Source organism: Amblyomma mixtum, chromosome 3 (assembly GCF_055824585.1).
Source record: "Amblyomma mixtum isolate Tamu chromosome 3, ASM5582458v1, whole genome shotgun sequence".
In the NCBI taxonomy this organism is placed as follows: domain Eukaryota; kingdom Metazoa; phylum Arthropoda; class Arachnida; order Ixodida; family Ixodidae; genus Amblyomma; species Amblyomma mixtum.
The window spans coordinates 219,542,435-219,555,147 of NC_143014.1; the positions used below are offsets into that span (position 1 = coordinate 219,542,435).

A 12,713-nucleotide genomic window follows, 5' to 3' on the forward strand; every position below is an offset into this window, starting at 1 on the left:
AGAAAACGCTGACAAGAGAAAATTATATTTTTACCAGTCCTTTCTCCAAATAGACAAAAACAGAGCAATATGAAAAGGGTCTGAAAGGTTCGTACTTTCCTCTTCCTGAATACACTTAGGAGCGCATATGAGCTACACGCAACCCAAAACCATCTCCTTCAGTGAGAAGAAAATAATGCGCACTGTAATTCACGTGTATTATATTTCATGCTTTTAACAGGGCTAGTATTACTGCAGTGCATGGCTGTAGTTGAGCTAGCGTAGTAAAAAGGTTTCATTTCGATTCCGCTTTATTTTTTGCGCACTTTTTGTTTGTTTTTTCTAAATCCAAGCATTTCCGGGATCATGGCGTGATTTGTGCGTCTAGGAAGCAGCAAGAAAACAGCAAAGAGAATGGAATTGAAAGGGAATTCGTATATTACACAGGCGTAATTGTCTTCTATTCCACAACGCGGCATAATGCTACGAATCGTTCCTCTCAGGTGAGCCTTACGCTCATAAAGTTAGCGTTTACTTACTTTAAAAATCATGGAGCGGTAGGTGCCCCTGCGTTCATGACGTAATTAATTTATGCCATTACTTCTAAGCGCAGTTGTAGTGAGTGGCAACATGCGATATGCACACATATGTACAGGCATGAAAGCAGAACTGTGGGCATCCTTACACCACGTGTCCGACATGACTTGATAGCTGTGGCCGAGCACGATGTAAGCGAGGCTGAAGAATCGCAGGCCGTGTAAGAACTGCAGCGCAAAGAGGTCAGAGTCCTTTTCGGCAGCCTTGACCAGCGCCTGAGTGTTGGCCGCCGCCGAGAACGCCGTGACAAGCGGAGCCAGCGCACCTGTGATGGAAGTGCGCGCCTTTTTAACATGAAAACGGCCGGTAACAACAACCAACAAGCAAGAAATTCTGGTCACCAGGTTCCCAATACAGCTCACAATACAGAGATTCAATATAGACAAACCATTCGTTCCTAAGATAAATTCGTGAATGGAAGAAAGCTTTGCGCGTCGCCTAATAGGCCAGAGTGGCTAGAGAACAATCAGGCTAGAGCCAATTTCCAGAACTCTTGTGCTGAAATAAGATTGTAAATACTCATTTCTCTAACAGCCAAGAATGTAAAATGACAAGCAATAGAACCACTATGAACGAGAACGCTGAGTTCAGCATAGAGGGTGTTGTCACTTTTTTATGGAGTTATATTACGCCGTAGTGGTAATCATCGTAGGGAAGAAAACTATTTGGAAAAAACTAAACAATGTGCCTTTTTGCGCGTACGGCCTAATTATTGGTTCAATAGTGGTTTCGGTATACCTGAAACATGTTCAAACTTCGACTTATTGCCTCCCTATGTTGCGGAAAAACACCATTCGTTAATAAAATACTGTAAAACTTGACCAGTCTAACAGAATTCTATGTTACAATAAATAATATGATGCTTGAAGACCTTTCGATAACTGGTCTACCCTCCGAAAGGTAAAAAGCAGTAAAAAGTAAAGCAGGGTCAGGTTATGGCCCGTCGTGAAACATTGCATGCAGTTACGCGACCAGAAGAAGGCTATTACTGGTAGTATTGCAGTCAACCCCTCACCTCGGCAAACGTTATCTTTCATTTCAAAATCATCGTCCACTGTAACTGACCGTATATATGACAACGTCCTCAAAACACATTTTGATTGTTATCTTGTCAAATATCTTCCAGCAAGAACCACATATTGTCGATAAATGATTAGTGCTACTTGACCGTTGGACTTGAAAGGGCATGCCAGTCCTTAAGATGGGCGTCAATATCGTTCAAATAGTCTCAACATATCTTCCAATAGCACCTTCTCCTAGATCACTGAAAACATCCATTCAAACAGAGTGAACTCATTATAGGTTACTTCTCTCAGTAGTATCGGCATGGTGTCGTTCATGGTTGTTGCAGTGATACTCAACTCGACTTTTTCCTTCATGGTGTCCACTCGTCTCTCGACTGTAACTTTCCCAGTGTAGTCCTTTTTCTAAACTTTTCGCCCCGTAGGTCTTCCCACAGAATGTTCATTCCCGCTCGACCGGGAAATGTGCTTTTCCTCTCTGTCCGTCGCACCTCCAGTACCGGCCATGCAATTGCTGCGGAATTCGCACACGCCGATGTTGTAGCCCTCAAGCCGCCATTTTGAGTGCGTAAACTGTCGGCAAGAGTGGCCTTGCGACCATAATTCCACCGTCACCACCGAAAAGCCAACTTCGATACTGATGTCCATGATGCTTCTGCATGATTTGATGTTCAATAGAGTTTTCCCGTTGCCAGTTTTTTTTTACCACCTTTCATTCCTTTGACGAAATAACAAAGCCACCAGCGGTGAATAGTTTGCTTGCATTTCTGACTTCTGTTCTCAGATATTGAGTTTTTATCTCTGTTACTATCCTTCATGCACAGTCGCCTTTCTGAAACAGCATTCGCGGACCTTGAGCTCGCTGGAATGGCATTGCGTTCTATAACGCACCTGCGACTGTTTCTTTATATAAATTTTGCCTAAAGCCGGCACACTATGTGCACGTGGCCTTCACGAGTTCAGCTTTAAAGTGACGCTCCGTAATCGACACGCGCTTGTTAAGCTGTCTTCAGTGCACTGCACGCGAGAGAAAAAGTTCAAGCAAAACCTTATTCACTTACTGCGTTTTCCGCCAAGTTTTCGCTTGGACTGCATGAAGAGGTCGACACATGTGCAGCCAGTGACGGTGGCGACTAGGACACCTAAAAATATCCTGCAAGCCAAAGCACCTCTAAGGTTATTGCATGTGAGCAATCGCATATGAGCAATTTGTCAACTTGTAAGTGGGCACGTGTATCCATAAAAGATGTTAACGTGAAAGGCACAATCAAAAGGGCTCACCTTCAAAAACCCCTAATCTCGCCCTAAGTATTAAATGACGTATCTCCTGCATGATTCCGAAATTCCGCTAAAAAAACGCTCTTTTTTACGAGAAAGTGCGGCATGGAAAAATTGCTACGCCAGTTCTTTTGTTTCCTATCGAAGCCAATGCACCCATCGTCGATTGCAGAGTGGGACGTAGAACAAAACACTCCTCTACCTGTCAGATCCAATAGTACAGATTCTAGTGAGTGCGGCGTCAGCACGCACCTGGTTGTTGACCGCCGCACGAGTACCGCCTGTTCCCTCTTTACCAGCAGCATTATAGTTATTTCGGCGCCGATGGTGCGTTCTGCGAATAGTTAAGTTGCGCCTTTTAACTAGCAGGGTTGCATGCGCAGCCTTTTCTGGTTAATTGGGTATTCGATACGGAAAAAAATCTAAGCCAAACATTAAAAAGGAAGCCCAAACTTCATCGCATCAAAATGCGGCAAGGTAGCCAAATCTACTGCGAGCGCTAGCAAGTCAGGTATCAAATTTTCAGAGCTGTTCGCATATTATAACTTCGACTAATTATACAGTGCCTTGCTATCTCACGCAGGGGGTTATAATTGTGAAGGCTTTTGCGTACTAGACAATCACCAACTCTTCCTGCGCGGACTGCATTGAGAATTTGGGCCCTGAGTTTCTCACAAACACCGTGGCCTGTGGCATGCTGTATAATTTTAGCGAGGGTAACCACATAGGTAGCGACACAACTGTACGTGGACAGTTCACTCTACTGCTCTCATAACGGCTTAAAACGTGCTTTTGGGGCGTTCAAGAAACTGCGAATATGAAGATGAAGGAACTGCGCCTCTGCCGGTTGTGAGCTTTCATTATTTCGGTGTCCGTATTTGTCTCTGCTAATTTCATGAGTGAAGATTTAAATTTGGCTGTCCATGAACCTAGGAAAAAGTGGAGAGGTTGAGGGGCGTGTGACAATTAACAGGGGGAAAAAACTATTCTTCTTCCTAATACTTATTGATCATTGCTTTTCACAAGATTTCGGTAGCTTCCGTGCACATCTATTCAACAGTGGCAGTACCCTCATAATATTACAATTTCATTTCAGTTCTGTTCCTTCATGCTCTACGCCACAAACAGACGAGCCACCACACCCTCGTCATCACCAAAAGCAGCCAACTGGCGTGGCTGATAAAAATGAAAGAGAATCGAATCAAGATATTGGCGCCAAGGTTCCTTGCGTGATGAAGAATGCGACGAACAACGTGAAAATGCAATATTTTAAATCGAGTTTCAACAGCTGGTGGGAACGTCAGGCATCTTTAAAAGAGAAATCGCTTTGGATGTGAACGAGCTTTTGAGTATAACATCAAAATAAGGCCGCCATACAAAAAAAACGTTTAAAAAGTACAAAAACACTCTTATTTCCTTAGTATCAAAAAAGGGTTACCAGAGCCAATAAATACACAGGAACTTGCCTTTTTTTCTTATAGTTACGCGCTCAAGTGCATGCCACTACAGTGCTCAGCGAAGCACTCATTTTCAAGGCAGCATAGAAATGTGAAACTTACACAATTGATTTCTGGGCTGTACTCCATGGTTCACGTTCCGCGGTGAGGCAGTTCGAAACTTCAATGTCAAGTATTGAAGGCTTTACTGAAGAAAAGAACACAGGATGAAAGTGTTACGACAATGTCAGAAACTCGAATGTAATCGCCGCCAATAGACGCAATCCGACTATTTTTTTAAAGCCTGCTCTTTACTTTAGCCTTCTTACGTTGAAGAAATGATCGTGTCAAGCACTCCGGAACAGCACTGCATAGATTTCTTTTAGTACTACCGATCGAAGCCAGCGAGCATAAGTGCCATAAAACCTCCCGCTGCCCATGCGGAGTTTTAATATAGTGAGAAACTCCAGCTTCGGATAGTCTCGGAGAGCCTCGTAACCTTCGTCCCAATTTCCCTAGTGCATGCATTCTGTAAGCATATTGCAGGATGCTATTAATGAGCTACCGTGAAAAGTTGTGCACACGCAGTAAACAGCAGCACAGGAAGAAGGAAAGAAAACCACTCAGTTAAGGTTGGTCTTTCACTGACAGGGTCGCCTTGCCTTCTAACCTGCACTTCAGAAAACTGCGCTGACATAGATGGTATGAGCGCAGCTCTTACTTGAGCCCCATACAGCACTGAAAGCAATTCTATCATACGCCGCAAACCGATCAATTCCATCTGTGCCGACCACTGTGAGGCTTAAACCTTCGACAGTGTATTCGACCCTATTTTGGTTTCTCTCTTTTATCTCAGAAAGACAACATCCGCATTTCGTCGCAACAGCCTTTTCTATTCGCAACGTGAGTACGTATGCCACTGCAATGACAAAATATTCCAGATCTCACCTGCTATGATATTACTGACTCAAATGTAAAAGCCTTAGCTGCCTATGTGCCATTAAACTCAACGCAAATATAAACTCAAATGTAAAAGAAAGAAATGGACTTTCAGTTTTTAATATCAGAAAAGAAGTGTCATAATTTAAAGCAACCAGTGTTTGTTTGCACGGAACAATACAGGACTGCATGGAAAAGCCATGCATACGTGCTATGTATTTCTAGGTGGTCTATTCAAGTTCTTGGAAGGCAAGACGTATGTATACCCTTCCTTTTGAGATTACCTTTGCGCAAGGGACGTAGCCACGTTTTTAGTTTCAGAAGAAGCCCAAAGAAATTCTTGTATTGGCGTGAGGAAGGTCCGGGACCCTTCCTTGCTTGCCCTTGGTTACATGCCTGCCTGCCTTGATCCCCAAGAACTTTCAGTAACTTATCTAGTGAAGCAGCGCAACGGCACAAGGCCAAGGGAAGAAGAGGACAAACACATCGCTGTGTTTGTCCTCTTCTTCCCTTGGCCTTGTGCCGTTGCGCTGCTTCACTAGATATGTCAGACCAACTCGCCCACCAGTTCACGTTGCAGTAACACATGCCGTGATATTTTCTTTGATCCTGAACAGCAGGAAATATGTAAAGGTTTAAATACGACTTTGATATCTGATGAACGTCAGCGGTCGGCTTCACACATCAGGATCTGGCAAGTAATTACACGTTGGTAGATGAGGAAGGAAAGAACATGAAGTTATGTGGATGTTAGCATAATGATGTAGCATGGCGAAGCTGATAACGGCGAGGAACACTCCTCATAAGGCTGTTGAATGCAGCGCATAAATATGCGGAAAATCAAAAGCCGCCCTCATCGCCTCAGAAGCATATTGTGGGAGGCCATGGCGTAAGGAATGACAGGTTGTCATAGAGAGCCAGTGACATCACCAAGAACTGTCGTTCTTCTGAGTGTTGCGGGCGTACACAGTGCATATGCTTTTCTGTCTCAATGAGGTGCACACGCCGCATTCAAGAAATTCTACACGGCCAATAATGGGAACATGAATCTAAGTGCGGCCGCACGTTGCTGCAGGCCGTGAAGCGCGCTTCCGTAGCTTTTCCGTGACGCAGCAATCCTGCCCCCTCTTCACTGAGACGCACATACGCCTCTTCTCAACGCGCTGCACCCGATGAGATCCGCACCACTAACGCCTCCCTTGTGGCACCTTTGGGCAGCTATTAAGCTCATACTGCTATTTGTGGCGGTGGTTCAGATGAGTTCAGTGATTGGCGCTAGTCACGTGTTTACAAGCAGTGACTTCTAACTTATACCAGTGCAATTTTTTACTGCCAGTATAAGGATAAAGCCCATAGAACCTGCAAGAACTGCTTTTTTGCTATTCTGTTAAGTGTAGCAGCAGCCTTCAGGTAACTGAAAGGTATGAAGTTGATGTGGCATGGACGTCTGTGGCGCGTAGCAACATATTCAGTGTGATGATTGATAACGTCCCATCTCTGAGATTCGTGAAAAGTCCGACCTGTTTAGTGTTTTTCTAACTCTAGTGTCCCAGATGTGGTCTTTACAGATCCTTGCACCGTCGGCCATTGACACTTGAACAAAAAAATTACTAGCCCATTTACTACGTTTAACTGGACATTGAACTAGAAAAATGACTTGACGTACTTCTTCTGCGCAGAAGTAACTATTAAATGGACAGCCTTAGGCCTTATGGATTCTCTCAAGAAGGTATCCTGAGATGCGTTTCACATCCTAAGAGTTTGTCAATTTTGACCCCTTATTTCTCTGAATACTCAGTCTATTGCTTACATCAGCATGTTTACTTTTGTGGTAATGTGCAAGACCGTTTTTCGCTGCATGATAATTTGTCTAGACAAGATTCGGGCCGCAAGTCGTGCTTAAGCACCCCTACAAGCCTCAATCCGCATGTCGGTGTTGGAAAAAAACTAAGTTCTTGAAGTTTAGAAATAATTTATCCATTCAGGTTGTGTGTATCAATGGTCCTCTCTTCTAATGGTTTTCACTCCCCGGCCATCTGCTCCCAAGTTTGTTCTATACGCTGCTATGATTTAAAGTGGCAGTAGTATTGAACAGCTTAATCTTACTTGCACAAAAGGAAAGAGGGAGAAAATATGTGGCCAGCCGTGTATTTCCTCTCCTTTCTGTATAAGTATATTGGTGCATACCTCGACATAAGCATGAAATTGGTAACGGAGGAAAGCAGAAGTGTACGGCTCATAAAACATTGCGTCCATGGCTGACTCTCATTTCAGTTTATTATTGTCCCAGAAGACACGTGACTAATACCCCTGTCACACGGCCCATCGAGCAGAGGGCCTTCGAGATTTTCGATCGCCATCGAACTCGAGAGAATTGTGGTGCTGCTACACGGCATATCTCAAAGGCCATTGAAATGGCTTTCGCGTCTTACGCCAAGCTCGTGTGGCGCCACAATCGCTACGTTCGGTTTCGCGCAAATAACAAAAATATTTTTATAAAACCAAACTAAATGTTGAAATACATTGTTTTTGCAGTCATAAGGCGCGTTCACACTTGTCCAAAAATACGGCGCCCGAAGCGAATTCGCTCGCCGCAAAAATTAGGACCTGTTCTCATCTGTTGACGCCCGGGCGATGTGGAACTGCCGCGCCGCTGCTGTTTCTCGCTTTTGCACAACACGTCGCCGCTCGCGGAGTACACAGATACAGTGAGAAAAGAGCATAAATTTCTGCTGTCTACGCACCACAAGCGCATGCATGATTACGTACGCTAAACGCAGGCGCATTCCCACAGCGTATGCTAGCACAGGCGCAAAAATAAACTCAGCCTCTAGTGGCGCCGGCTGATTGTCAGGACGGGAACAATTACTGTCAACAAACCGTCAACAAATCCTTTTGCAACTTTTCTTCTCTCAAGCCTAGCAGCGGCAAAATCGTCAAAATAAAGCAAATTTATGACTTATACGTTTTCTTATAGGCAAGGTGAGACGAAGCGAAAGACCGGTGCCCCATTTATGACTATGAACGGTCTGAAGAAGGCAGCAACAACGAGAATTCAGTCCGAAGCGAGGGGCCCGGCTTTGAAGGGCGCCGCCATGTTTGTCGCCGAGAGCGAAAATCTTTCTGCGCCGATCGGCTTCTGCGATGAAGAGCATAAAAATAATGCGCTTTAAACCACACCGATACATTTTTTAAATTAATGTGCAGACTAATAGTTAACTGCTTGCATTAAAGTTTGAGAGAATAATGTTTGTTCAAGCTTACGTATCGTGCACGAAAGTGCGCATTGGTGCCGTTCGAAGGAATGCTAGCAACCTTGGGCAACACTCGTAGGCCCTCGAAATCTCGATAGAGTTCCGGGCTGCTCCGTTGACTCGGTAGACTAGACTCGATGGCCATTCAAACTGGCCGATCGCCTTTGAGTCGATAGACTATCGGTTCGAGGGCCTTCGAAATGCCCGTGTTATAGGGGTATAACATAACCAAAAATTGTTTAGCTTTAGTGAAACAGAAAGAAAACACGATGGAATGGTACTTTTGCAAGTTAATGGTAATGCTAGTCGCGGTGCAATATGCAAGAGGCAATGTATTAAGACAGCAACGTATAAGCGAAGCCACTAAACTTTGCAAAGTAGCAGTGGCAGTCTCTTCTACTTCTGCAAACTAGACGATACTAAGGAGCATTGGGCTTTTCTTTCTTTATGTTCTCCATACATCACCACAGCTAATGATTAATTCCGGAAATGGGACCGCATGTTTGAGCATTCGCTTAGTATGCAAGAGATGCGGGACTCGATGCGCAATGCCGCTGGGTAGCTACTGTTTTTGCAGGGAGTAGTTCCGGCCTGGTGTTCAGGTTCTCTATAGGGAAATATTTGGGACATGGGTAAGTGATCCTACCTGACGCAAACAAAACACGTTAGCAATGATGTTCTTTAGCTAAGTTTCTATTGCACTGTTAAAATCAAAACATTCATTTCGGAAATTAACCGGTGGGCAGTAAGAATGATACAACATTAGCGTCATTGAATTACACAAGTGTGTTCGTCTCGGACATTTATGGAGCCACAATATGTGGTCACCACGCAATAACACGTCAAGTACTTTATTTCAACCAACAACTGCTACTTTTGAGTTATTTAAATCAAGTGAGCCATTTTAAGCAAGATCAAGGATAGCGAATTTAGAACAGAGGGTGAGCACAAATTCAAAGAACTAATAGATGGACATGAACATACTAAAGCATAGACACTAAAGGCGACATTGCAGATTATATCTAACAAGTGCCGCATACGTGCTTCCCGGTTTTCTCTTAGCCGAAATGCCTTAGTGGAACCGGCGACTTATTTCGCTACTTTCAAGTTACAAATGTCAAATGCATAGAAACCGCAGTAGCATGCACTGCATAATCAACGCACCTGAGTTGACTAATTCTTGTAAATCCCGTTGAGTACAGTCATCTATAAAGCAGATTCCCAGACGAATCGTATGGGTTTCCTCCAAAAAGAAGTAATCTTTGAAGTACTGCATCTATAAAAAAAGCAAATGGAGAAATAAATACTCAAGCGACTCCACACAAACACAACGGAAAGCAAAATATATTCAGTTCCCGGATGTTGGCTCTCGGTCTCAGCGTGACGTCAACACACTGCCGACAACGGGAGCTAAAAGCATTTCATGCTTTAAAAAAATAGAGCATTTTATGTCCCGCACAAATACGAGCGCTTATAGCATAAGGTCTTCTGCTGCAAAATATGATCCATTAAAACCCTAACCGGGGAACCTTTTGCTGAATACCCCAATATGTACCCGAATTTCAGCTCACAAAATATTGTCAGATCTTCACCCTCCAAATTCCGGAAAAAATAAAACCCGAAAATGAAGGGCCCCACGCATCCGCAGCATGGTCGTGAAGCGTGCTTCGGACCGCGGCGGACTTACAGTGGGATGCAGGACGCTCAAAAAGGGCTCCATCTTCCTCTGCCAGGCAGTAGCATTCTTAATGTAAAAGCGTACGTTGCAGTATTGGCCCCGGGAGGTGATGTGGCCAGATGCGCCAACCACGTTTGTCTCGAGGCACTCGTCAAAGGCGCCTAGATCCACACGTGTCCCGTGGAACAGGCCCGTCGGGTACTTGCCGGACGCATCGAACACTGCACACACAAAAAGATAGTGTGACGTGAAAATGGTGCACTGAGCCATAATTCTGATTGGAAAGAACGTTATGCAAACGTTAAAGCATATAAAGTTGGCGCCCAAACAGAAAACTCGGCGCCTCTGTGTGGACGCATTGTGCCGCTTCCCAACCGAACAAGGTCCACGCCCTACGTGATGGACTAATTTCCTAACACTTCCAGCTCATACATCACAAGCACAGGCTAGTAGGCAGTACGAAGAACATTGGGTTAGGAAACTTGCACGCACGTTGCTTTCCATCAACACCATTGTTATCCGAGACAGAAACGAGCAGCCAACGTTAAGCACCCGTATAATCACTATGAAAAAAATGCCGCCAATCATGCGAAATAATGAGAAATTAAAACGTAATTAGAACACAAAAATGAAGACCGCAAAAACCTACTGACACGCACAAAGTGGCCCTCACCGCATTTCAGCTCGCAGAATTTAGCAGCAGTACCTGCGAGTGAGTGTTTGCTGTTGCTGACGTCACGCATGGCAATTAAAAACGGTTAATCAGGAAAATTGTCTCTACAGAATAGGTCCCAGGAGTAAAATCCGCAAATAAGTTCGTACACCTTGTAGCACAAGAAGTATTTGTGATCATCCAGCGTATGAGTACGAGCCAAACGGGGTAGCCAGCGAGACTATATGAAAAACGTTGGCAGTGATGTTGGATCCTGCCCAGGTCAGTCACAACATCCAGACTGCGGTGTTAGCAGTGGTGGCACGGCTGTGGCTGACGTACGAACAGCTTCATTCATTCCCCAATGTCATGCACCTTCTTGTAAATCCCGATAGTTTCCCTTAGTATAGACAATTTTTTTCCGGCTGTAGGTATGGACCAGCTATTGCTCTTTCTGAACTCCCCCCCCCCCTCTCTGTACTTTTTTTTTTGTTGCTGGTTGAAGACATGATCATGGTGGCGGTGGACGGAGTGTCTTATCACAAAGGGTTCGAAAGCAAAGCTGTTTACCAGTGGTCTAAAAATGAAAAAATCAGCGACGGGTGAAATCGAGAAACTGTGAGTGATTGCGGTTACCGAGTGAATTCGGCTCAGAGTCGGACCTTTCTGTGAATAGTCACCATTCAGGCATGGACACGCTAATCTGAAATTACGAAGCGACGACCAAGACCTACATATACCGGCAGCTCCGTGCAACCAGGAGGACACGAACCAACAACGACCGGCAGGAAAGGAGACATGGAAACAGTGCAACCGACTCACAGTAGAGTGTCAAACTATGGCTAGGAAAAACTCCACAACTCCCAACTGGCAAGACAACTCGTGGAAATTGTAAATTCTGTTTACCGTGCCGAAAGCGACACTTGGGCTAGAGAGACGTCGTAGTGGTGGGCTGCATAAATTTTAGATCACGTGGTGTCCTTTAACGCACGCTGACAGCACACAGCACACAGGAGTTTAGTATTTCGCCTCCATCTAAATACGGCTCCCCAGCAAGAAAACTCGTAGACACCAATCGCATACAATTCGCAGCTTCATGCGCCAGGCCTCTTCAGGTTTGCGATCCCCAAAGAAGCAAATTCTTTATCCGGAAAAGTCTGCATCCTTCACTCACCGGAAACATGTGACCTGGAAAATTTTTACGTGCATTTTGAACTCCGCTTTTATCATTTCAACTCTTATTGAAATTTCTCCATGCGTCCTTTCCTCTCTGCTCTAGCCATTTTTTCTGTCTTTTTTTGCTGTGTGAGAGCTATGCATTTAAATGACGAAGTCCAGGAATAAACTGCGAGTTGCTAACGCTGTGATCACCCGTACATTCTTATTCCTTGGTGGCGCGTTGCGTTGTACTTCAGCCATTACCGCTTCATCTACAAAAATCCTGAAGTTCTTATTAAGTTTGTCTAAATTGTACACTTAACTCCAACATTAGTGTCATTTGTCAAATTCGCCGGCGAGGTCGTAACGAAATATTGAACCGAATTTCTCCTTCCATGACGCACAAAATCGCGACATTGACTAGGTGTGCATTGAAAGTAAATAATAAACACATATTCCACCACTACCGAGGTCTATTGAGCAAATAGTGAGGAGGAATAAAGAATAAGGTTTATGGTTCATTGGGGCTTAACATCCCGAAGCGACTCGGGCTATGAGGGTCGCTCTAGCGAAGGGTTCCTTTTTATTGCACCTCTCAAAAATCTTTAAAAAAACACCAGAAAAGAAAGGGGGAGGGAGCCCGGACCAGCAACGCTTTGCCAGGCTTAACGCCAATCCAAGATAAACAAAAAAACTACAGAGAATGTTTACTAGATTCGA

At 44.5% G+C, this 12,713-nt stretch overlaps 1 protein-coding gene across 1 annotated transcript in view; it reads right to left on the reverse strand.

Annotated features, from left to right (window-relative positions):
- LOC149353729 (nose resistant to fluoxetine protein 6-like) overlaps positions 1-12,713 on the reverse strand; it is a 49,470-nt gene that overhangs the window by 22,680 nt on the left and 14,077 nt on the right. Inside the window, exons 2-6 of the mRNA XM_089582754.1 lie at positions 10,193-10,404; positions 9,670-9,781; positions 4,436-4,520; positions 2,660-2,751; positions 665-841 (exon numbers count right to left, since the gene is read on the reverse strand). Of these exons, the coding sequence (XP_089438880.1) occupies positions 665-841; positions 2,660-2,751; positions 4,436-4,520; positions 9,670-9,781; positions 10,193-10,404 (678 nt within the window). The remainder of the gene's footprint in view (positions 1-664; positions 842-2,659; positions 2,752-4,435; positions 4,521-9,669; positions 9,782-10,192; positions 10,405-12,713) is intronic.